This window comes from Phalaenopsis equestris, unplaced genomic scaffold (genome assembly GCF_001263595.1).
Source record: "Phalaenopsis equestris unplaced genomic scaffold, ASM126359v1 Scaffold000572, whole genome shotgun sequence".
Taxonomy (NCBI): domain Eukaryota; kingdom Viridiplantae; phylum Streptophyta; class Magnoliopsida; order Asparagales; family Orchidaceae; genus Phalaenopsis; species Phalaenopsis equestris.
The window spans coordinates 1247345-1273048 of NW_018165012.1; the positions used below are offsets into that span (position 1 = coordinate 1247345).

Consider the following 25704-nt stretch of genomic DNA (forward strand, 5'->3'; position numbering starts at 1 on the left):
TGGGACAGATGCTGGAGCGGAGTGGAGCCCACGAGCGAAGTGGAGCAAAAGGATCTGTTCAATCGGGGGAGTTTCATTATGTGGGTTGGCGGTGCAGGGGCAACACCCTACGGTTTAGTACAAGAGTAATTTAAGTAATTACATATTGTACCATAGAGTTATATATATGTCATGTTTGTAACCCTATATGAGTCTTTGAGACCTCGAGAGCCGAATTTTGTATTTGGTACTCTTTTCTGAATATTGAAAAGGAGGTCGCCGCTCTGCTCCCGATGATCCGATGATGTAGGCATCTTTGTCGAACCTCGTAAATCTCTGTGTGTTCTTCTGGATTTGTGTCGATTCTTATCTTTATTCGCCCTAATTTCTCAACAATTTGTAAATCAATTATAAAACATGCAAGCATATACAACAATTTGGATGAATACTGAACCTGTTGTCACATATATGTAGTAATGGGGTATAAAGAAAATTAGAAAATAATTTGATTAAATTACAAAGCCTAACCGAAATCAACAAAAAAAAAAAAATACTTATGTTCTCATCTTGTTTCTATTTCTTGCCATTAGATACTGATGAAATTCATAATTTTCCTGTTCTTTTTCCTCAACCTTTAGAATCATGCAAGTCTTGCAGTGTGGGCTTATGATTCTGTTTTGCACTGAGATCCATAACAAAATTAAATTTTCAAGCCAGAAAACAAATGAAAACCAGTTGTTCTCCAGTCTTCTCAATCTCGGAGGAAGCGCGGGTTCAAACAACTGAGATTAAGCTTCTTCCTCTTCTTCTTTGTCTTGCCATGAAAAGAACCGCTCCTGCCATGAAATTCATTCGCCTTCAAACTCTCTTCATCACACACCTTGCCGGTGCCATCCGGTGTCAATTGCATCATTCTATCTAATGTTTTCGAGGGTAAAATCTCATGAAAATTAATTTTAGATTTCGTCGTTTTCGAGTTTTCAACCGAATCTGAAAATCTCACCTTTGGCGATGAAAGTGCCGCATGATTATGACCGGCTTCTATGATCGAAGAACTTGTACCATTTAAGTTAAGCTTATTGCTGCTATTTTCTGGCGCATCTCCAATATCGAAAAGGCGAAGCTTGGTAGCTAGTTCTGAAACAGGGAAGTCGTTGCTAACCGGAGAGGGTTTACGATCAATCGATTGGCGTCGTACCATAGAAATAACTTGATCTAATATGCCGAGGGCATGCTCAACTTCTGGACTGATAGAAGCTTTTTCATGAGAAGAGTTCTTATGTTTATCTAAAAGTAAATTTCCAGATGAGCCATTTGCCATATGGATCTTCCCTTCAGCATATTCTTCGGTGATCTCAGGGTGCGAAGTTCTTGCTTTTATGGCATTATCTTTACCTGGTGCACCAGTTTTGCTTTCGTTGAGGAATGAAGGTTTTTGGATCTCTAGACCTTCCGAAGATGTCACGGGTGTGGTGCCTGTGTGAAGCTGTTGACGAATTCGAACGTATAATGGTCCTTGCAATGCTAATCGATAGTCTGGATCGATGGTTGCCACAGATCCAACGGCCTGCAATGTTTTATGCATCAATCAATCTAAGCTTTGTTGAATATGTTAGGGAAGTTCACATACATACCACATAATTCTTACGTATTTACATATCTAACAACTAAACATTCATAACACTTAAATCTTTAACAGCACATAAAAAATAGTAGTCATTGCTAACTTTTTTTAAGTGAAATACACATTTTCATGCATAGATTTGTAGCATATGTTACAAGTGTAAATATCGAACTTTAGGTGTTAGATATATAAAGTGTAGGAATTTTAATGTTTTTCCTTCTGATATCTTCTAACTTTAATATTTTTTTTTCTCTTTAGAATTAGTTATTACTGGTGATTTCTATTTTTTTTTTTCTAGCATGAGGATTTTATAGTTTTCTTAACGTGGTGGCTTTTCGATGTTATTTATCTTGCAACAGTCTTGAAAAAATTGAAGTTGAATAATTATTTTTCCCCTCCAGAAAATTATATGGTATTAGAGCCAAGTTCTACCTTGAGCGGTGACCTAATCCACCCAGATCATCAGCTGTTGCGTAGCACTGACCCTATCCCTTGCCATACAATCGCAATTAGACTTGCTGGGAAAGCAACAACTGATTGGGGGTTTATCCCTAGCTATATAGTCGTGTGATTAGAGCCCGTTGGAAAGGAACCAACTAATCGTGATGTTCTTCTCTAGCGATACAATTGTGATTAGAGCCCTTTACGAAGGTAACGACAAGATCGTTGTGTTCAAAGACCTGGCATCACACTCATTGTAGATGTATTGTGAGGACCCGAATCACCTGCAACTCTTGGCTACGAGGGAGGACCTAAATCAAGACTATAGTCAACCTACGAGGCACGTTTTCTCATCCCTTTGCAACCTCCTCACTCTTCAGTAGTGAAGGATTCAAATCGACTTTGTAACAAACCTGAAAACAAGATCGAAATTGTGAATGAAATGCCAAGTGTTCTCTGTGAGGACCGAATCCAGGTCAAAATTTTAGAAGCATATGCTAATCGTGTGCTGCTCCTATTTGATGTTCATAGCAACAGAACTCACAATCGAAGCAATTATTTGTGGGCTCTCCTTCGCATTAGGCATATCAAAGTCGCCCTTTTTCACCACCTCCAAGCTCAAGATCATAGCCACTACTAGCACGTTTTCTCATAAAGTCACACAAGTGGGCGAGGGCTGGCACCCAAAGAAAATTTACCATTTCTATTAGTTCTAGTAATTCAAAGACCAATTCAACCCAACCATGGTGGTGCAAGTATTGCAAAAAAATCATGAAAAATAAAAGAGACACGCTGGAAGCTTCAAGGTAAACCCGTTATTGGAAACTAAAAATCTAAACATCAAGGTCGGGTCGATCAAGCCACTGGTGATTAAGCTTAAGAGCCTTCTACTAACTCGAAATCAAAACCTTTCATCAAGGAGCAACTAGAGCACCTGCACAATTTCAATCTCTAAAATTGTCACCGACTCTGTCATGCTCTTCAGTACAGAAGGGTAACCTTCTAGCCACTGCATTGTTGGGTGTTAATCCTAATTTTATTCATTCTTGGATAACTGATTTTGACACAACTGATCATATGCTTTGTTGTTCTAAATTGTTCTCATCTTATAAATCTGATGCAAACAATAAAAATGTCAGAATTACTAATGTTTCAATCTAGGCAATTGTCAGGATAAGAACTATCAAACTCACCTCACTGTTAACCTTTCATAATGTGTTCTATGTTCCCAATTTATCTTGTAATCTACTGTTCATTAACAAAATTACTATTGATTATCAGTGCAAAATTAATTTCAATTATTGTTGTGAGTTTTAGGAATTGACTACTAGGAATATGATGGTCAGTGCTGAGAAAAAAACTTGACTATTATTTTGACGATGAAATTGATGTGAATAACAGTATCAAAGTACTTACTTAAATCTGATTTTGTTTACAATAACAATAATATTATGTTCCAGTATTCAAAATTCTTATTTCTAAGTTTATTTTAAAATAAAAATTTATCTTCTTTCCAATGTGAAGTTTATCAGTTTGTCAAACATCATCGTTTGTCTTTTCACTCCCAAATTTATAAACCAACTACGCTCTTTACTTTGATTCATAATGATATATGGGATACTTGTAAACAACCTACACACATTTTGAAAAAAAATGATTTGATATCTTTACTTGTGATCACATAAGGTTAAATTGAGTGTATTTAACCAAAGAAAATTTTGAAATAGAACTAATTTTTTAAAACTTTCACACAATGATACAAACATAATTTCAAAAATTATTCAGATATTATAGGGTGATAATGATCGAGAGTATTTCAAAAATATTTTGGGTCAATTTTTTTTTCAAAAAAGAAATAGTTAATCAAAACTCGTGTCGACATCCCACAATAAAATAAAGTGTCTTAAGGAAAACATAAACATTTATTGAAAGTAGCTCGGACATTGTTATTTACAAATCAAGTATCAAAATATTTTTTAGGTGAAACCATTAATAAATTGAACCTTGAAACACATGTTGATATTTTTCATAAAATTTACCTAAAAATTTGGTTTTCGTCTTCTTCACCTTTAAAAATATTTGTGTGTACTGCATTTGTTCACATTCATAGTCATGATGAAGGAAAACTTTAACTCCGGGTCATAAAATGTGTGTTTGTTGGCTATGATCCTACGCAAAAAAAATATAAATGTTTTGATCCTATTTTTAAAAGAAAGTTTGTTTCTATGGTTGTCATCTTTTTTGAATTACAACACTTTTCTTCACCTCAACTCAAAGAGAAATGGACAAAATAATGATTTGACTACTGTTTTTCAAAACATTTTTCAAACTAAAAACTCACAAAATAACATTTCCTCAACATAGATTGTGCAACCTGAAAATCCACGCTATATTATATCAGGAGAAAGTGAGTCGAGTTTTGGTATTTTTGAATCATGATTTGTCCGAAAATCAGCCAAGGAATAGCGTAAGGAGAGAGAAAAAGAGAGGAATACAGTAACGAGCAATAATCCATGCCTTTTTATTCATAAAATAATTCCCTTCTTTAGAGAGGAGAGAGCATAATGATGATACATTTTTGCCCCTGCTTTAAAGGGGTATGCTCTAGGATATTTCTAGTATTTTACGTGCATAGGCTTATCATCCAACTGATTCTGACTCGGTCAGCTAAGCTTGGTCTGCCTGGGTTGATGGGGTGATATAGCATGTCTGTCTATCCTTGATAATTAGTGTTGAGGCTCTGGGCAGCCTTGGGATGGTTGAAGGTAATGAGGAAACTGGATCCTCCCTTGGATAGGGTGTAGGCTATCATGTCGAATCGACTTTATTGCAGTGGTTGGTTTGGATGTCATTTTGCCTTGTTTCTGGTCGGATGGCATGTTCTTGTATCATCTGGTCGTCTTTTATATGTTTCATGGTCCGAACAAATTTTGGTGTTCTCGACTTGGTTCATATTGCTTCGCTCGGGCCAGTCAAGTGTGCCCCATGACCTCTTGGCAGTGGGTCAACCTTCATCGTACTCTTCCCATTTGAACCGTTGAATCCCTTCAAGATTAGTGTTGATACATTTTCGATATATAATAATCCTATAACAACTAACAAAGAGGAAATAAAAAATACAATATTGGTAACATTTGACATTGTCTATTTACAACAAAGGATAACTTAAAGGAAAGAGTTTACATATATTTTGCATTGTCGAGAATCCATGAATCCTTCATATAATAACTAAAAATATATCCCATGATCACTTCACTTCATCTTCGAGCTCTAAGTTTTCTAGTATGGAACCTAAGCCTGGCCCAAATCCTAAATGTAATGCTTCTAGTAATCTCATTGTTGCGTGTAAGTGGGTGATGCCTTGCACCAAACATTCATTCTCTTTATGTGTCATATGAAAATTTCTCATTTATTTTTCGGGATTTTACCACACATTTGTCTTGTATGAAGAATCCTGATACTGTGTCGAATGCTTTGAACATTTCTAAGTGAAAGAAGCATGTTTTCGAAGAGATTAAAGCTCTAGAAAAAAAATGGCATGTGGGAATTAGTTGATATACCGAGAGGAAAAAAAAGGTATCAAATGCAAATGAATATTCTAATGGCTCTCTAGAGTGGTACAGAGCTCAACTGGTTGCCAAAAACTTCTCTCAAACTCATAACATTGATTACTAGGAGACATTCGCCCCAGCCATAAAATTAAACTCTATAAGAGTTCTTTTGTCACTTGCAATTAATCTTGACCGGCCCCTATAACAGTTGGATATAAAAAAAATGAATTTCTTAATAGGGGACTAAGAGGAAAAGCTATACCGAATGTGCCTCCAAGATTAAGTGAGAAGTTTGACAAAAAAGTGTGTGAACCAAAAAAAATCCTTGTATAAGTTAAAGCGGTCATTGAGAGTGTGGTTTGAGAAGTTTGTGTTGTTTGTTAAAGGTCAAATTTATACTCAAATGTAGGGAGATCATACAATGTTCTTCAGACATTAAAAAGATGGGTGTGTATGTGGACAATATAATATTATCGGAGATGATGTAGGTGAAATGAACCGGTTGAAGACATCTCTCTCATCAATTTTTGTGACCAAACTATTTCTTTTTTCTGGCATGAGAATTTTGTGGCTTTGTTAATGCGGACTTCCCATGTTACTTATCTTGTAATCGAGTCTTAGAAAATTGAAGAGGAATAATTATTTTTTCCCTCCCAAAAATTACATAAATATATAAAAAATTTGTGGTACGTAAATTTCCCAAAATTTTAATTTAATCACTTTTGAATTAGAAATTCTGTTAAAAAATACACCAGGTTATAGTGCAAGTGCTCGGAATGATAGCTAGAAGATTAGACAATAATCCTTTATTTTTTGAATGAAAATGGGATTATTGTCTGAATCTTGAGGTTTAACTTGGCTGAGAATGAACAGCCATTGATAAAATTCAGAAATTAAAATTAAAAGATTAAAAACAAAACCTTTTGATATAGCTTGTGTCCGTTGCCTATGAGCTGCCTTGATATGAAGTTTATAAGTGATGCAGGAATGAAGTCCAACTTAATATCAAAATTGAATATTGCCCTGAAAAGTTTCATCATGATTTTTTTAACGTGAAAATTATAACACGAATACATTGAGAAGATTTTATAACTCAAATTAAACTCTGAACTGAAATAGAGCTTACATGTATGTTCTCAAAATAATATTTCTATGCAAATTAAAAAAAAAACCTGCATTCTATGCTTCTGAGGCAACAACAACAACAAAGCCTTAATCCCACTACGTGGGGTCGGCTACATGAATCCTTTTTCTATGCTTCTGAGGCATTAAGAGAAATAAATAGACTGATGAATTAGGAAAATAAAAAGAGATTCAATTATCGAAGAAACGGAAGTGCCAGAGTTTAATGTAATTCTCAAGGGCATTACTTCACTTGCCTGACTATATGATGTCTCTGGGTAAAATCAGGTTTGAGCTGAGCTTAAATATGGGCCAAGTTTTTAAAATTATGTTCAAGCTTGTTCACTGATTTTCTTATGAAATTACAGCAATAATTGAGCCAAACTAATTATATATTTGATTTTAATGATTAAGATATATGAACTTAAAACTATCAACCAATGCATTTATAAGTTTTAATCAAAGGTGACATAACTCATTGTATTGTTTGGCGAATTCAAATATTTAATATAAAAATATTTTATATATCCATCACATATAGACGAGTGAGCATAATATTTAAAGTGCAAATGATGCAAGAAAATTGAGATAAGAGTATATATATAATACCGGAATTAACCCAAACAAGTGAAAGAAAAACTGTTGAAATTCATAATAATACGAAATAAAACGAAATATTTTTATTGATATGAAAGGTGGTATAAATAACCCTTTCATTAATCCTATAATAAGAAAGACAATAAAAAAGAAATAACATGACAGGAAAGATATAACACCTAATATCTTCAAATAATCAATTCATATTAATTATTTAAAAATAAAGGAAATAACATAAAAAAGGAAAGGAAATAAATCAAATCCAAGAAAATAAATCTAAAATAGGAAAGGAAATAAATATATATTAGGAAATAAATTTAATCCTCATAACTTCTAATAGGAATAAATTATTTCCTAATGCAACTTCTAAAACTCCCTCTCAAGTTGAAGTATGGTTGAAAACCATGTTCAACTTGGATTTGAAAACATCAAACAATGGTTGAGGAAGAAACTGTGAGGTAGAACTTGAAGTCTTTATCCCGTACTGTGGGTTTTTACTGCAGTTCCTACAATGTTTGTAGGTATGCGGAAGACTCCTAGAGATAATATTACAAGGGAGTTTGCGGGGAAGTGGACAACTATGGTTGTCTTTGACTGTCTGTAGGTAGGAGGAAGTTTTCTACAAGTAATGTTGCAGAGAAGCTTGTCGGAAAGTAGACAACTATGATTGTATTTGACTGCAGTTCCTGCAGTGTCTATAGGTAGATAGAAGACTTCTAAAAATAATGTTGCAGGGGAGTTTGCATAAAAGTAGACAACCTGCAGGAAAAGCTGACTTCTAGTTGACTGTGGTTATCTTCGATTGCAGTTCCTACAATATATGTAGGTAAGCAGAAGTCTCTTACAGACAATGTTGCAGGGGAGTTTGCATAAAAGTAGACAACCTGCAGGAAAAGCTGACTTCTAGTTGACTGTGGTTATCTTCGATTGCAGTTCCTACAATATATGTAGGTAAGCAGAAGTCTCTTACAGACAATGTTGCAGGGGACTTTGTAAGGAAGTAGACAACCTACAAAAAAAAAAACTAACTTCTAGTTTGTTGCAGTAAAAGATTCTGGAGGGCCTGATGCAGGAAAAAGGCTTTGGAGGAATGTCTGCTGTTGAAAAGATTTTGGAGGGCCTGTGGTAAAAAAAGACCTCGGAGGAGGGCCTGCAGTAGGAAAATGTTTCATATGAGGGCTTGTTGTAGGGAGGGAAAAACTCATGAGGTTGGCTTGCGGCAGCAAGAATTCCGGTGAAAGACCTGTGGTAGGAAAAACACTGAAGGAGAGCCTGATACAGGAAAGAGCTCCAAATGAGGGTCTACTGTAGAAAAAGGGTCTGCAACAATAAGGGCCTGTAGGTTTGCTGCTAAGAATTCAATTAATGATTCAACCAGTCTCGCCTTCGCAATAGCCTTTTTCAAGTCGTTCTACAAGCAAAACAAAGATGAACTCGTCTATCTTAATAAAACCCCTAAAATCTTTCTCATCCATCAAGCATTCAATATTCATTTTAATTAGTCACCTGCCCACAATATCTTCAATTAATCAATTCATATTAATTATTTGGAGATAAAAAAAAATAACATAAAATAGTAAAGCCTAAAATAGAAAAGAAAATAAACTCAATCCATGAAAATAAATCTGAAACAAGAAAGGAGATAAATCTAATACTCATAACTTTTAATAGGAAAATATTATTTCCTAATATAACTTCAAACAAAGACCAAATATTATTGATGAATTCAGAATTAGAGAAATACAAGCCACCACAAAAAATAGAAATAACAACAGACACAATACAAATGCAACTAGAAATGTATCCCAAGGGTTGGGGGCAGGTGATGGAAACTAGTTATTAGATAGCAAGGGGGAAAGGGAGGAGCTGCTGGGAAGGCAAAAACAACAACGGGCAGTTGTCTCGGGTATTGAGATGAAGTATAACAACAGCTGGAGCGACTTTAGGGGAATGTTAGCGAGTAGGAGGCGGCAAGGCAGCAAGAAAACAGATTTGTTGTTTTTTGTATGACAACAACATAAGTGAACAGTGGCGGTAGTGAAGGTGGAAGGTTGGAACTACGATGGCAGCAAGGAAGAGGAAGGGGAAGGCAATGACAGTGGTTGGAACTTCAGAAAACAACAATCAAAATTATGTTGCAGGCGAGGATCATGAGTGACGTTGGGAGGATGTGAGGGAAGATAATTACCACATCGGGAGAGAGATACAACTGAAGCACCACCTTAACCCTCGAATACAACACTTGAATGAAGAAAAAGGACGCCGACAACTATTCTAAACAAAGTCACACCAAAAACAAACCCTAAACTCTTATAAAGATAAATATATAATAATTGGATAACTAGAAGGGGCACAAGATAACCGATTGATTACTCAACAACGACAAAACTTGGACTGCTTCGGTCCAAGTACAACAACCAAGCGATTGCTTGTTCACATGATTCTCGCGTCGGGAGCAGAGGTTGCTCCCTCATTAGTCTTCCAAGGTTGGGGGAGCTTCGGCCTGCTTGATCGAAGCTTCTGACTCCTTATCACGTTGAAGGTGGCGGAGTGTTGTACTTTCCCTGTAAGTCAATCATGCAGGCGTTGTCATTCCAAAACACATCTTAATAGAATAATTATCTATCATCTTTTGACACAACTTGAACTGGAGCTACATGTGAATGGGTAATCCTCACGAACCAAACCTTGAGTCATCAAATAAGTAATTGGCTTCTTCCATTTCTCACTCGTTTGAGTGTATATGGTAAATAAGTATGTAAGGAGGAATCGAATATGAGATGAAATCTATTGCAGGTTGGGCAACTCTCAATAGCAACCACTCAGGATTCACCTCTTCTTTTTCTTTGGTAGGACATGGATCCCATTGTAGAATTTTCTTCCCCACCAGACTCCTTAGACAAATTCGTGGTTCATCTCTCCTGTCTGGTCATCTGTTGATGGGTACACTGTTGAACAATATCTAATATCTGAATAACTCCATATAATCTTCCAAAAGTAGCTCAAAAGCTCATCATTTCTGATATGTTTGACCTACTTCAGTAGAGGCAACTCAAGAGGTAAGCTATGTAATTGGGAATTTTGAGATCCTCTTATATGAGGTTGCCTTGTATCTAGTATTGAATCAATCTCATGACCCTTTTAGAAATTCAATACCAGTTCTACTTATGCTCCTCTCAATGCTTGCAAAAAGGTTGTTCGAGATACCATGATCTCATACTTAGCATGAACGTTTGTTGACCTCCCTAAGACAAAGTTGTGGTTCATCTCATCCATTGGTGGGTATATTGTTGAACAGTATCTAATATTTGAATAACTCCATATAATCTTCCAAAAGTAGCTCAAAAGCTCATCATTTCTGACATGTTTGACCTCCCTCTGTAGGGACAACTCAAGAGGTAAGTTATGTACTTGAAAATTCTAAGATCCTCTTATATGAGGTTGTCCTGTATCTAGTATCGAATCAATCTCATTTTAGACATTCAATACCAGTTTTTCTTATGCTCCTCTCAATGCCTGCAAAAAGGTTATTCGAGATGCCACGATCTCATACTCAACATGAACGTCCATTATCTCAAAATCAATCCCTTTCAGAACATCTACTGCTAATTCAACTGGAGTCGTTCTCATGGGTTAGCTAGAATCTCTAATGTCTCTCCCTCGTCAGTTGGAAGTTGAAAATCAATTCTAAAATCTTCATCTCCTGTCAGATCATTATTTATTTCTTCAACAGCTCCCTGATCAATGAAACGGATCATTCTCCTGATTTACAATATGATTCCATATGATTAAATTCGTGGCACTTGAAACAACTTTTGGTTGGGATAGATTTAGGAATACTAATTCACTCAACTTGTTTTCTACTCTGAATTAGAATCTCCTAAGGCAGGGTCAGCTTGGCTGTTCCCTTAGGTGTACTCTGACTGTAAGATCCTAGGGCTTAACCTTGCCTCTAAGATGTGATTGCCCGATGAAGCAGTCTCTCCACTTCTAAAAAATGAGTCTAAACATCCAATCTGTAATTAATTGGTTGGTACTGATGTTGCATCCCCCATTTCAGCTTTGAACAAAATAATGATCTAGTCTTTTCCCTCATATTGGCGTAATTGCTTCAAATTTTCCTACCAAAATAATGCACCCTTTCTTGGCTTCTTAACAACTAATTTCATCATTTTGTTTGGTGAGACTTCCTAGTAATAAAAAAAAAAAAAATTTCACAGTCTGAAGCAACTTGACGAAGTTGTCTGGATCCAAGTGAACTTAAAATGTGGTAAATACACAATTACTTCAACATCCCGCCTTCTCAAATATTTCAGGTCAAATCTTTTGGGTTAGAGGTTTTTCATCCCTAGAATACACATGATCGAAGAGATTCATTTAATTCTTTCGATCTAACGAGTCGGTGTTGTGGCCACAAATCCCATCCAGATTTTCTCCTCTCAAAGGAGACAAATCTCTGTTACAGTTAGAGGATTTCCCGCCCCACATTCTCCATAGAAGGTTTATGAATATCCCTTTGTGTATTTCTTAAAAAACGACATCGTGGTACTTCCTTCTATTCAGGTCTTCAATAATTATCTCTTTGGTGGTGTGATTAGAGTTTAGGAGTGTGTAGGTGAAATGTGTGTATGGGTGAAAGAAATTTTTTTGGTGGAAGTCGGGTTGGGAAGTGGTGAATACTAGAAACCCTATGATCGGACTAGGGTTAGGCTAGTTCTGATATCAAATGATACTAGAGTTAACCCAAACAGTAATAGGAAAACCAAATATTATTGTTGAATTCAGAATTAGAGAAATACAATCACATAAAAGAAAATAGAAATAATAACATACACGACACAAACAAAACTAGGATCGTATCCGAAGGTAGTGGTGGTCGGTGAGAGAAAAGGGAGGAGAAGTTGGGAAGGCAGGAACAACAATGGCAGGCTGTCCCAAGGGGTTGCGAAGAAGTATAGCAGCAGCTAGAGCGTGTTTCGGGGAGTTGCAGCGAGCAGGGGGCTGCGGGACAACAAAAAAAAGCATGTGCGTTGTTTTCTAGATAACAGTGTTCAGATGGTTGAACAACAATCAAAGCAGCGAGGAGCAAATAGTGGTAGCAGTGAAGGTGGAGGACTAAAACTGCGATGACAGCAAAGAGGGGTAGGCAAAGGCAATGGCGGTGGCTGGAACTGCAGAAAACAACAATCAGAATGCAGTTGAGGGTGGTTGCAGCGAGATGTAACACTAGGAAATACATGGGGAGGATGTGGAAGGGCATAGGGAAGATAATCATCACCTCATAAGAGAGATACAGCCGGAGCAATACCCAAACTCTTGAATCTCGAATATAACCCTCGAAGAGAAAAAACAAATGTCGGCGGCCGTCCTAAACAAACTCACGCCAAAAACAATCCCTAAACTCCTATGAAAATAAATATATAATAATAGGATAATTAGGAGTGGTCTATAAGGAATGATTGACTCCTCAACAGGGACAAGTTTTGGATGGGTTCGGTTCAAGTACAACATCTGAGCCGTTGCTTCGTTCACGTCACTCTCGTGGAGGGAACATAGAGCAGGGACATGGGAAGGGCCGCTCTTGAGTCAATATAAAAGTCATCAAACAAACAATTATATCATCAATTAAATGAGCATTTTATCGAGCACTTAACAAGCTATGTGTTAAAGAATAGGAGAATTTACATACATACCACAAAATTCTCAAAGTCATTTACATATCTAGCACCTAAACTTTCATATTTACATGCATAACACTTTGGTGTGATAAACCTATGCATGAAAGGTGTATTCCACTTTTAAAAAGTAGGTGATAAGCATATTTTTAACGTGATATTAAAGATTTGATTGCTATGCATGAAAGCATGAAAGCATGAAAGTTTGGGTGTTAGATATGTAAATACATAAGAATTATGTGTGGTATGTATGTAAATGCCACAAACAAAAATGAACTAGATGGTCATTGCTCAAGTTTGTTGGACTATATATCAACTTGAAAACTTTTTTTAAATTTTGTTTAATTATTAAAAAAAAAAACCAATATAAAAAAATTCTATGGAGCAACTTAAACCAACAAAAGCTTTTCCATCACCTACCGAAAATAGCATCTATTACTTTCAACCTTCTGCAAAACAAAGCCGCCCAACAAATCTATCCGTATTGTATCTTTAGCTTGAGGGATTACATCCCCACTGAAACCATATGTATCTGGATCGATATGTTCTGTGTCTGAAATCTAGCAAATTTCAAGACCATGTTAGCATTTCAGATGAAAAGTTAAGTGACAAGGAGTTCACCAATGAGAAACGACAAATCAACGAATCATAAACCTAGAAAGCATGAACTTTACCGTCTTGACAAGAACGAGAACAAGATCTTCATCAAAGTACTCGATTTCAAAGTAATGCACAACAGCCTCTCGATCCGAGACTGGCCATGGAACCTTGACCCTTTCTTGGAAATGGATACAGGAGAAAGTTAGGATCAAGAATACATGAGGGCAAGAATATGGATGCAAAGATTCTATAAATCATTAAGAAACCTTATTAATGAAATTTCTTCACCAATGCGAACTTTCTGCAAACATTGAGATATAATAATTTTGAATGCTGGAACATTATATTGTGGCCACCTAAAAATGAAGGTTTCGCTCAGTACAGATTGAAATGAAATTATTCACACAACATAAAATCAAAATTGGCAAGTTATTCTGTATATATGCTGGAAAAAGATTTATTCACACATCATCACCAAACCAAAATTGTGCGCATATAACCTAATGGCCTCTTGTAAGCAACCAAAGATTAAAAATCCTACATGAAAAAATTCCCAATATTCTATTTTGCTTAGGATGATTTATTGACACCAATCCAATATGCCTGTTTTTCACAAGATAAAGTAAGAATAATCTATGAAATATAAAATAATAACAATGAAGCGCATTTTAACAGTGGGGAGAAGAAGTTGGGAGATCTAGTTAGCATCACCCTTCATTTTCATTTACTTAAAAGCTTTTAAAATGCTAAAATGAACTTCATACCCCTTCTAGAATGCATAGCCTTCTAAAACATATGCGGATCAGATCAATAAAGGGATGGTCAATTAACTCCCCACTGCAGGGAAATCTATAAGTAGAAGCTTTCCTCATGATCTAGGCACCTAATCGGAAAAAAATCGAGTCTTTGTGTCCATTTAAGTCTTAATGGTCCCAAGTTTTTCACATAAACTAGTGATCAGATCATGGAAAAATCAAAGCAATCCAGTTCATGGAAGTTTTAATCGTCCAATTTTTCCATGAAAACTATCAAAAATAGTAATTTTTAAATCACACTACCGAGATTAAAGAGAATGCCAGCAAGAGTCCATGGCTCCAACAGATCATCAATCAAATATCATACAAAGGAGATCAAGTATCCAAAAGGAAGATTACTGGATCAATTTTATATTACAGCAAGATCAAGAATACTATAGGAATTATCTTTAAGTTTGAGCTTATCTATACTGTTATTATAAACTGTTATTACTGATGTTGCTATGCATACCAACAACTATTATGAACGGACCAACAATTACCTCACGTAAACCTTATCTACAGAAAATAAGTGATGTGTACCGCTTACTTATACATATGAAGTACAGAACCTGTTATGTAATTCATGACTCTCACCATTTCTTGTATAAAGTTGATTCCCAGGAGACGCATAAACCTGCGATCACAGAGTGTCATTTTCAGATGTGGAAATGTCAGACCCTAATCTCCAAGCACAAGATTAACAAATAAAAAAGGGGCATTTACATACGTAACACCCAAACTGTCATCTTTGCATGGATAACACTCAAAACTTGAACATTGCATAAAAAAATACCCTCATTATTAACTTTTTAAAAGTGAATACTCCTTTTCATGCATAGTTTTATGACACCAGTGTTATAAGTGTAAATATCAAACTTTTTAGGTGCTAGATATGTACATACATAAAATTGTGTAGTATGTATGTAAATTTCCCAATAAAAAAAATTTCACTCACAAACATCCATGGGACCGTCGGCAAAACCTTCGGCAAGTAGAGTATGAAAAGGGGAGCCATCAGGTCCTTCACAGTACATAACACGAAGTTGATCGGTGTCTTGTTTTATCTGGGGAAAAGCAAGCAAGCATTGAAGTTCCAATAAAAAGTAAAATTGATACTAAAGAAGATCCAAATGAAAGCACGTCCTGATTAGAAATTCATAAAGGATCACATTGATTTCTCCAGGACAGCATAAATTACTATTATGAGTTCAAATTTGTTGAGTGATAATGAGTAAAGAATGTTTAAGCAAAGGGTAAAGTGGCAAAATAGTCCCCTGACTATTTATATGGGACAATTTTAATCCAGAGTATGAAACTGCCAAATCAGTCCCCAAATTCTTTAAATTGAGGCTGAAATAGTCCTCCGTGTAGACTATATCAGCCAATTTTAAGAGAATTTGGAGACTAAATTCACAATTTTATACACTGGGATAAAATGACCCTAAACAAAAAATTAGGGTACTAATTTGATATTTTTCTCTTTAAATAAATTTGGTGGAAAGGAATTATGTTTATAAGAAGAGGACTACCTTCCAATCCTTCTGCAAATTAGAATGAGAGCTACTGGATCCTGAAGCACTCCTCAGCATCTCAAGAAAATTTTCAACTTCCAGTGTGCGGTTTTCGACAATCTTACCCACATCTTCTAACCAACCAAAAGTTATATTTGAGAAATATAGAAAATAAAGAAAAAAATAATTGAGGTATCGTACTATAATTGCTAAAGCCTACTTGCACAAATCATACATATTTATATATGAAGAAATCAGTCAAAAGAAGTTGGAGTAAGATTACTAGTTAAATTTAATTCAAAACTTACATATAAGGGTCTCTTAAGACATAATACCTCCATAATGAAAAAAAAAATCAGTTCTCTGTTCAAAGAGTAAAATACAATAAAATGAAAGGCAATTGAGAAATATATATATTTTTTCATGACAATCAGCACACCCTTTTAAAACAACTACAATCCACTTATGGATGGCTAATGGTCAAAGATTTCTAAAGCAACACACAATGAGAAGCAAGATGAAACCCAAAAAAAAGGTAAAAGGAGTGGAACTATAATCATTGCCAATAAACCACGAACAATGGAAATATAAGGATATTGACATGGCCATAACATCACTCCTGCCATCATATCCTCTAAGAATAAGAGGCAATCATTTATAATTGTAAAGCCATTAGAATTTTAAAAATCTAATGGTAAAGCCTCACAATTATCCTTAATTGATAGTACTTTCTCATGATTGATATAGATAATATGGATGAAGGAGCCCCCACCCAAAAAAAACTTGAAATTATGAATATAAAGTCATGACTTGGTGAAATTTTTGGGCATTGTTTTATACACTATTCAATGTGTTTCTTGGAATATTATCTCCTATGCTAAAATTTGCAACCAATTGAGTTTTTCAGAGGAAGTAGTCACGTAAAAAGAATTGTGCAAAAGAACTAGTTTTTTATACTAATAAGAGAATTTTCATTAACTGTGGAGAAAGAAGGACGATTGTGAAAGCCTGTCAATATTTTAAATGATGGTATTCTTGATTTTAATGATCAATTCTCAAAATTTTTGAGACATTATAAAATAAGTCATTAAATTATAAGTTTGTAATGACCACCGTGGATAATAATTAAAGGATAAATATTCACTAAATTGATCCCAAGGTATCAAGATAAAGCTAAAAGATTATGATGACATTGGAGAATAGAAATCTAACCATTGGATGTGTCCAAAGGGTATTGGTGTTTACCTTCTAAAGGGCAGGTAATGGGTTCAAATCCTACAAAAAAAAAGGAATATAAACCTATAGTTAAGGTTGAGCTCAATTATCCACAATAGTTGACATCAGTTTTACCTATCTTCATTCTCCATTAAATTTTATTTCATGTTGCATAAGATGTTAGCTACATTTTGCACAATATTTTTTTGTGTGCAACTCATATCTTTGGCACCCCCTTGTTTTTTCTTAAGAATTCCACATTAATTTTATCCAGAAATTTTTCTATCATAAACAATCATTGCCACTCTAATCACAAATGACAAAGGATAAATGTTAATATTATGTTTACAACTAGTTTTAAAACCTACATCCAAACTTACAGTCAACCCAAAATGTTGGTATTAGTGTTTGACAAAATCTTTGAATTTGTAGGAATAAGTGAAGTTGATGATTATACAATAAGTTAAAAACAATATTTAGTTTTGACTGATTAGGTAATCTTACACATCTTTATGCGCCTGAAATCTATCAATAGTAGTTTTGACTGATTGGGTAATCTTAAACATCTTTATGCGCCTGAAATCTATCAATAGTATAGGTTCAGCTAAACTGCAGTCAAATGATGTTGAGAAAGCAGCTTTATGAGAAGTACTTGATTTTAAACATTGAACCTAGATAACATTGATCTTTCACTGCATTGAGCTTATGTTTCACCACACAAAAAATAATTTCACATTAAATATCTAAATTCTATGTTTTATAATATTTCAAGGAAAATGTGAAACAGTCTCATGCTTAAATTTTATTATAACTTTTGCTTCACTAGAATAGCATGTGCTTATTGCATCTGTAGTGTCATGCTTTGTACTCGGAACTTCTAACTGTCCTTGAAATAAAAAAGGAAATATGTATAAACCAACAAAAGAAGTAACACAATATTAACTACATCACAACTATATAAGCAATATTACTAGCAATAAAAGACAAAAAATATTGCACCCAAATAAAAACAGAAATTGTAATACCAAAGCAAATGTGAAAGAAGAAAAAGAGCATTCAATGCAATCTCGTCACAATCCTAAAATTTCAGCAAAATTAAAACAAAACAATAGTATAAGATAAAAAAGGCCTTGCCTCTATTGCTCCTTAAAGAGGACTGAATAAACTGTTCTTTGACAAGAGATGCAATAGAATCTTTATTTACAAGATCCGGCAAAGATAGTGCACTGTCTAATCTCTTCCGAGATTCCAAAATCTTTTGCTTCTTTTCCATATTGCTGACAGCAAGAGCTCTCAAAGTAATACTGCATGCAACAAAAATCATGTAGAAACCATATTAAAGAACTGCTCCATCAAAAAACATAATTTGAATTAAAAAAAAAAAGGTTACATAGCACTCAAAATAGACGCTCCTCGAAGTATTACTTTCCTAGAAGCTATAATCAAAACATATTTGAAGTATTCAACCAGAAACTTTCAAGAAGATGAAGATAAGAAAATTTCAATATTTGTTTTTTACATTTAAAAAAATGGTATACAAACTTGATCCAACATTTACTAAAATTTGAAGTAAGAAATACTGACATAATGAAAAGGCCGCTCGGAAAAAAAAAAAATCTATTCTAGAAAAAAAGAGGGTTATAACTAAAAAGCAAATATGGTAGCAACTGATATTGCAAATTGCCAGACAAGTTAAATAGGAGATGACCAGTAATTTGTTGTATTTAGAATGCAAACAAATGTCACCAGCTTGACCCCCATTTAGTTTAGATTTGTAAAGGAAACAACTATAAAGCAACTTTAATTTAAACATTAAGAAAAACTCAATATGGTATTTTGCCCAAATCATATATACATGTTTTACAATTTGAAAAAGGAATTTTTAAACAGGTGGTTCAAATACTTTTAATCGTTTCTTGTTTTTTCCTTATACATTTTAGGTAACTTTAAATTGAGATAAAGTGCTAAGACAGCAGATGAACTAAGTCCTCTATCTATTAATATAGTTTCACGCTATATGTATAAAAGTAAGAATAAAATTAAATCAATGAAAAAAAATAAATTCAACAATCTCAGTCCGCTAAAATGTTTATTCGTGAAAATAGAGAGAAGGTTACCTTACTAGAGCAAATGAAACAGTTCTTCCACATTTAGATGATACAAATTCAGAATAAAAAATTAAGAAACAACATAACAATATCACGGTTGATCAGCTCTATTACTACAAGATTGCAAGAGAGAAATGGAGTGCGGTGAGGGAAGCATAATCCAAGAAAGGCAATGCATTAAGAGATTTTTTAAATCATGACAACTCTCTATAATCTAAGACAATGTGAACCCTCTATAACCAAATATTTCAATACTCTAGCCATAAATTAACAAGAGGTAGATATTCTTTAAGAATTGGAGTGGAAAACTCCAGAAGAAATTCTAGAAAACAAAAAAAATGGTTAAAAAAAATCCAGATTTGCAAATTTTAAATCGGCCTCAATTAAGATATTAATGAAATCAAAAGAAGAATTCACACCAAAGCGATTGTTGAGCCCCATATCAGAGACGCCAAACTGAGTTTATCGGTTGGGTTTGGATTTGGCCTGAAGTTGACCGCTTACAATATAGATCAAGTAATTTTTGGATAAACACGAACCAATTAACTCAAATATGACCCTTTAATCCAATTAATTAGACTTGAACCCAAATAATAATCAGATCATTTTTGGGTTATTTGGATCAACCCAAATCTATATTAAATAATAATTGGGTCTAGAACTTAAATTTGAACCTGACCTAAATAGTAATCAAATTAACACGTACCTAAATTTTCCGAGTTGAGTTATCAGAAGGGTCATTTATTGACACCCCAACCTCATATAAACCTTTTTTTTTTTAATTCTAAAGATAATAAAATAGTAAAAAGCTAATGTTGGGATCTTTATGTCACGCCCCCACTCATTGAAAGTTCTATCCTATTTGCCCTGGGATCCGGTTAATAGTGAGAATCAACAAAGAATAGCAGGCCATAATGTGAGCATGGCAGGAAATCTAGACACATAAAAGAATCGTATTAGTAATTTCATGAAAAAATAATAGATTGGAAGTCGTCATGTCACTCTCAAGACAAGGACAGTCGTGAAAATATTGAAACCATAATGACAACTCAAACCTCCACAGAAGCAATTCCATTCATCAAAGAATAATGGGAGTTCTTCAAATATTTTATTAATCATAAGAAAATAGTAGATCTCCTAGCAGCATTTGGACCCTAAAACAAAAAGGCAATTTTCTAAGTTTTTTCAAAGCAAGGTCTTAAAAATCTGACTGGATATAAAATTATAAGCAAATGTTCAAAGTTCAAAGATACAACAAGAGTTGATCAGATGACATATTAATATTAAAATTATTTAAATATGACCTCAATGATAATAAAGATACAATCATGCAAATATAAGACAAAAATAAACAAATTAAAGGCTGACATTTAAATATAAGTTGCAGTTACTTAGCTACTAGCTTTGATGTTGATATGAACAATTGAAGTTGGTGTCTGCTAGGGCCCAAAATGCGATTGGGCGTATCTGGACCGAACCGGTAGAAGGATTTGACGAGCTTGTTGGCCCTCCAAGCCAGTGGACTGCCTCCCAATTGGAGTGGGGCTACTCCAAATTATCTAGGACACACGTATTTTGCTTTGGTCGTGCTCGATTTCAGTTTTTGGTGTGATTTGATAGGGATAGTTGTCGGCATCTCCTCTTCCCTTCTAGTCATGTATTAAAGAGGCTGAGTGGTACTCCAGCTATATCTCGCTCCCGAGGTGGTGTTATAACTCCTCCGCCCTTCCCCTTCCGTCCCACATCAATCCACATCGCCCTCCCTTGCTGCCGCCACCCAGAACAACAAGGAGTTGTTATTTTCCCTACAATTTCTCCTTCTAGCGCCCCGAGAAAGCCAACCCCTATTGTTCCTGCCGCCCCCACCCCAAGGTAATGTTGCCGCCGCCTAGGACGTCCAACCCTTCTACCTTCCCTACAGTTTCTCACCTCTCATTGTTTTTTCCATTATTCTCGTTCAACCACCCCACCATCCAGCCACTAACCGCCCCATTTGCCATCTCTCCGGAGATCCAAACCCATAGCTGGCAACACTTACACTCTAGCTTCACCCTAGGGTTAGTATTGTGTTGTTTGTTGTTGCAATTTCAGACTTCTACACTATTTTGTTGTATTTTCCTATTTGAATTCAACAACAATATTTATTTTTCCATGGATCTTTGGTTTACACCGGTATCAACAATTTTAGTAATACATTACAACACATAGAATTGAAAAATTGACTCTCCCATGCAGTCAGATTCAGCGTCATCAATCCAGATCGAGAACATCTTGTGAAGGTCATTAGGTTTCAAAAATAAAAGTTGAACTAAAATTATAGTTGTTGGTAAAAGGTGATTCTCAATATATTTATGAAAGATTGTTATTCATGTATATAAATATTTGAATTTCTTTTAAATCTTGTGAAAACCCGAGTTCAAGCAAAATTAATCCCATATTGTCCTCAAAAGTTGTTGTTTAAGCAATCAAAATCAAAGAATGTAAAAGGATAAACTAACATCATATTAGCAAGGTATGTGCAATGGAGGAGAAGGTTGTAACTACGAGTAATAGATGAATCACCTTCATGGAAGGCTAATGGTCGATAGATCACTGTCATAGAAGAGAGAACTTAAGAACAGTCACCGAATAAGGGGGTGACTAGACTCATCTGTTGGAAGTCGCATAAAAAAGGCTGGTTAACAACACAAGAATTTGAAGGATATGTTTTGTCGGATTGGTATTAGAATTACTAAGTTCATACATTTTATAAAATTTTTAACTTCTGAATTAATGATTAATGATAATTAATTTATTCAATTTTAAATCAAGTGGTCCCATAAAATCAATATCAATTTGTCGGTTGAATATTTGATTCTCACCAATTTGAACAGGTTAAATGCAAAGCAAATTGTAGATGTTGAAATGACTAGCAACAAGACAAATTCACTACCAAATCAATCATACAAGCTAGTCTAGTCATTTTTTTTTTACTCTTTGCTTAAAAGTAAAGTGGTAAAATTTAAGTTCATATATCGTAGAATAAATAGCATCTGATCACATGATTGAAGGAGCTTTCCTTATTGCACAAATACAACCACATGTCGTGGCAACCTCACTCTATGAACTTAAGAGTATATGGTACAAGCATTGTCATTTCAAAGGATTTAACCATTAACTCTGTCTTTGTTCCAAATTTAAATTATAATTTAATGTATATAACCAATCTTATAAGATATCTTTATTCTGTTACTTATTTTTTCTCAAGTCAAGGAGGATGTGGGAAGTTCTCTATCTTTTGAGTGTTGGCAATCTATAAATAAAAACAAATTAGAATAAATGAATAGCTATTTCTTCTAGAAGTGTTATAAAAATGGATCTATTATGTTACAATGTTATTGATTAGGCCGCTGCAAGTTTTTTGTATCTTAAAAGGATGTTTCCCTTGTTATTCAATGACAAGTCAAAGTCATTCCAATATCAAAACAATCTAGAATCCAAGCATGTTCTCAATACATATCTAAATCAGCCTTACAAACCATCTCACCCTCTTTCTAATACACAGTTACAATTTGGGACCTTCTAAAATCAATAATATTACATGTTCTAAATCGTTTATTGCCTTTAATAACGATGACACCAAGATTCTATGCATTTTTTTAATGAAAAAAAGGGCAAAAGTTGGTAAAATATTTCAGAATTTCAAGAACATGGTTCAAACTTAATGCAACTTAAGGTGCAAGTCCACAGAGCAAACAATGGGAGATTATACTAACGCTAAATTCTTAGGTCATATCTTTCCAATTAAGGCATAGTATACCAAAGTTCATATGCTGATGCTCCTCAACAAAACAAAATTGTTGAAAGAAAAAATTTAAAATAATTAGAAATTGACATATCCCTTATGCTATCTTCTTACATTCCAATAAGTTTTCCCGGAAAGATATTTTTACTAAAACATATTTCATCAATGGAATACTCTCTCTAGTCTTGAACTTCAACACTCCATGTCAAACACTCCTTAATATATTTCAAAGTATTCAAATTATCTACAACATTTTCATCAATATATTTAGGTGTGTTGCATTCATTCACATTCACAAACATCAATAACATTTACAAGAAACTAGCCCCAAAATAACTCAAATGCATAATCCATAGGTTACAAGTGCTATTCACCAATAATAAGAAAATTCTACAACTCCACTGATTGATATTCTTCAAAAATCAACCCCCGCAAACATACAATTTAGAACAAGAATCCTATCACACAAGAATGTCAATTTTGAGTCCAAACATTCGAACTATATCCACCATTCCCACCAAAATATTTGCGTGAGCTGCCTTCATCCACATACATCAATAACATCCAAGAAAACTAGACCCAAAATACCTCAAATGTATATTCCTTAGGTTGCAAGTGATATTCAACAATAACAAGAAATTTCTATAACTCAATTGATGTGATGTTATATGAGAATGAAACAGTTACCCCAAATATACAATTCAGAAGGAGAATCCAATCACACGAGAAAATCAATGTTCAGAAAATAAAATTGTAAAACAAACTTAAATAATCACCATTCAGACACACTCCAAAATTGAACCAATTCAATTAGGAGCATAGCATACCCAATCAAACTCTCCAAAATTGAGAATCACCCAAGAAAAACAGGACCAAGAAGTGATTCTGTATTCAAGAAAATGACTAACTCAAGAGAATATAGATTACTCCAAAGCTCTTCACCATAACCAGGAATCTAACCAACTCCAGAGAGACTCCTAAACCAAGCTAAGGTACAACACATATGATTCCATCTCCTAATGAACCTCGATCTATTACTGTTAGAAACAGGTGTAAGATCTCATGTTTTGCATCGCATCTATAACTGTGTATCATATGAACAATTGTCCCTTACCTTTCAACGCTTTGGCACCACTCCAATAAATTTATCAACTTCAAATAACTTACAAGAAGCACTTAGCCAACCTAAGTAGAAGGCTTCTATTATGGAATAAATTAAAGCGCTAGATTAAAACAGAACTTGAGCAATCCCAGAAACAATACAAAGCATTCATCAGAAACAATCAAACTACCACAACTAGAATCTCGGACAGCGGTAACTAATAAAACTTGCCTGGGTAAAAAATTGAAGTCCCCCTAAAAAAGCAACCTTTTGCAAGCTAAAATGGTGAAGGTGCCCTAATATTGTGAAAAAGAAAACCGAATAGTCCCCCCAAAAAACCATGATGGCTAAAAAGTAAATACTACGTTAACTTGAAACCCTTAAAGAAAAACTCATCAAAAACTTTTCTTTTTTATCCAAGAGCCCATCCTTCCTTTTCATCTATGGATGTACTAACAATAACTACTACCTGCATCCAAGGAAAATAAATCAAACCTCATCTTCTTCACCAAAGTTCGATTTTATCTGTATCACTTTCCCCTCTACACTGCATCGATGAAACCAACCCCCAAACTACGATTTCAAAGAAACAAAATCCCCAAAAGCAATTAACAACATAAATTCTGGGCGAAGAGAAAGGCAAGAATATTCACCTTGGAGCAGATTTAGGCGCGATTCCGCTGCAACGAGCTTGGCTTCTCTTTAATTTTTTGGAGATGATTATACTATAGATGCACTGACCGCATGAGACGGAGTTTTCAGAAAGGACCGTCGAGAATCAGGCGGGCTTCTGTAACACGGAAGAAAGTGACGCAAAAAAGGCAGGTGGAGTTGTTCAAGTCCCAACCGCTCTCTTAATGAGAAATTTAAATAGATAGAGACAATTTTTATGTATGTATATATATATATTAGAGAAACTCATATGTAATTTTATTGCTCAATAAAAAATGTTACAGATTTTTGGTGAATGGATTTCACTATAAAATTAAAAAGAATCTATGGGTTGGAACTATTAAATGCAGCCAATCATAAAAAATTCTAAGTTTTATGGATTTATGAACAATTTTAATTCTAGATTTAACTTGCTTAAGAAAGAAATGAATGTATATCAATGGGAGAATGGTTGTCTGGTCTATTCAGGGCATAGGCATACTACCGATATATGAAGACAAAACAATCAATCAAAAATAGAGAGAAAAATTAGATCTCAGCATTGTCGTCTGAAAAATCTATTAGTTTCTATTTTGTATTTGAAGAAAAAAAATTTTTGATTTTAAAAAGAAGATCTAAGGTTTCTCAAATATTTAATAGTTTAAATAATTGACCAAGACATTATATATTATCTGGAAAGAAGATACAATCACTTAATAATGGGTTCAATTATTCAATCTAAGAAATTTAAGATATTTGTTTGGTCTGTGAAAATACCAACAGATATTTCCCCTATCTAATCCTAAGATTAGATATGGTTTAAATTTTTTAGGTTACCAATCTTCTATAAGCCCAAGCCTGTATATTTAATTACATTTTAAGCAACTGAAATCACTTAACAAAACTCTCAATTAATATTGAAGTTATGTCTTCAAGAAGTCAACGTT

General features: G+C 34.4%; 1 protein-coding gene across 4 annotated transcripts; it reads right to left on the reverse strand.

Moving 5' to 3' along the window:
* Nucleotides 1–427: 427 nt before the first annotated feature.
* On the reverse strand, nucleotides 428–24954 carry LOC110029428. Of its 4 annotated transcripts, none has more exons than XM_020731720.1 (11): nucleotides 24760–24954; nucleotides 18247–18416; nucleotides 15916–16031; nucleotides 15342–15450; nucleotides 14981–15020; nucleotides 13856–13945; nucleotides 13664–13763; nucleotides 13410–13549; nucleotides 6516–6618; nucleotides 983–1546; nucleotides 428–815 (listed from the first exon to the last, which is right to left on the reverse strand). In XM_020731720.1, the coding sequence occupies exons 2-11, from the start codon at nucleotides 18383–18385 to the stop codon at nucleotides 768–770; spliced, it is 1449 nt and encodes a 482-aa protein (XP_020587379.1). In that variant the 5' UTR covers nucleotides 18386–18416; nucleotides 24760–24954; the 3' UTR covers nucleotides 428–767. The 4 variants fall into 4 exon arrangements, with proteins under 4 accessions (XP_020587379.1, XP_020587376.1, XP_020587377.1 ...); XM_020731721.1 differs by having other exon boundaries at nucleotides 815–897; XM_020731717.1 differs by having other exon boundaries at nucleotides 428–1546; nucleotides 24760–24953.
* Nucleotides 24955–25704: the final 750 nt, after the last annotated feature.

Coding starts and splice junctions, on each gene's coding strand:
- LOC110029428 (XM_020731717.1), bottom strand. CDS start 18,385: ATGGAAAAGAAGCAAAAGATTTTGGAATCTCGGAAGAGATTAGACAGT. Junction 15,451..15,915: donor ATTTGCAGAAGGATTGGAAG/GTAGTCCTCTTC, acceptor GCTTTTCCCCAG/ATAAAACAAGACACCGATCA. Junction 13,946..14,980: donor TCAACTTTATACAAGAAATG/GTGAGAGTCATG, acceptor CTTCATTTTTAG/GTGGCCACAATATAATGTTC.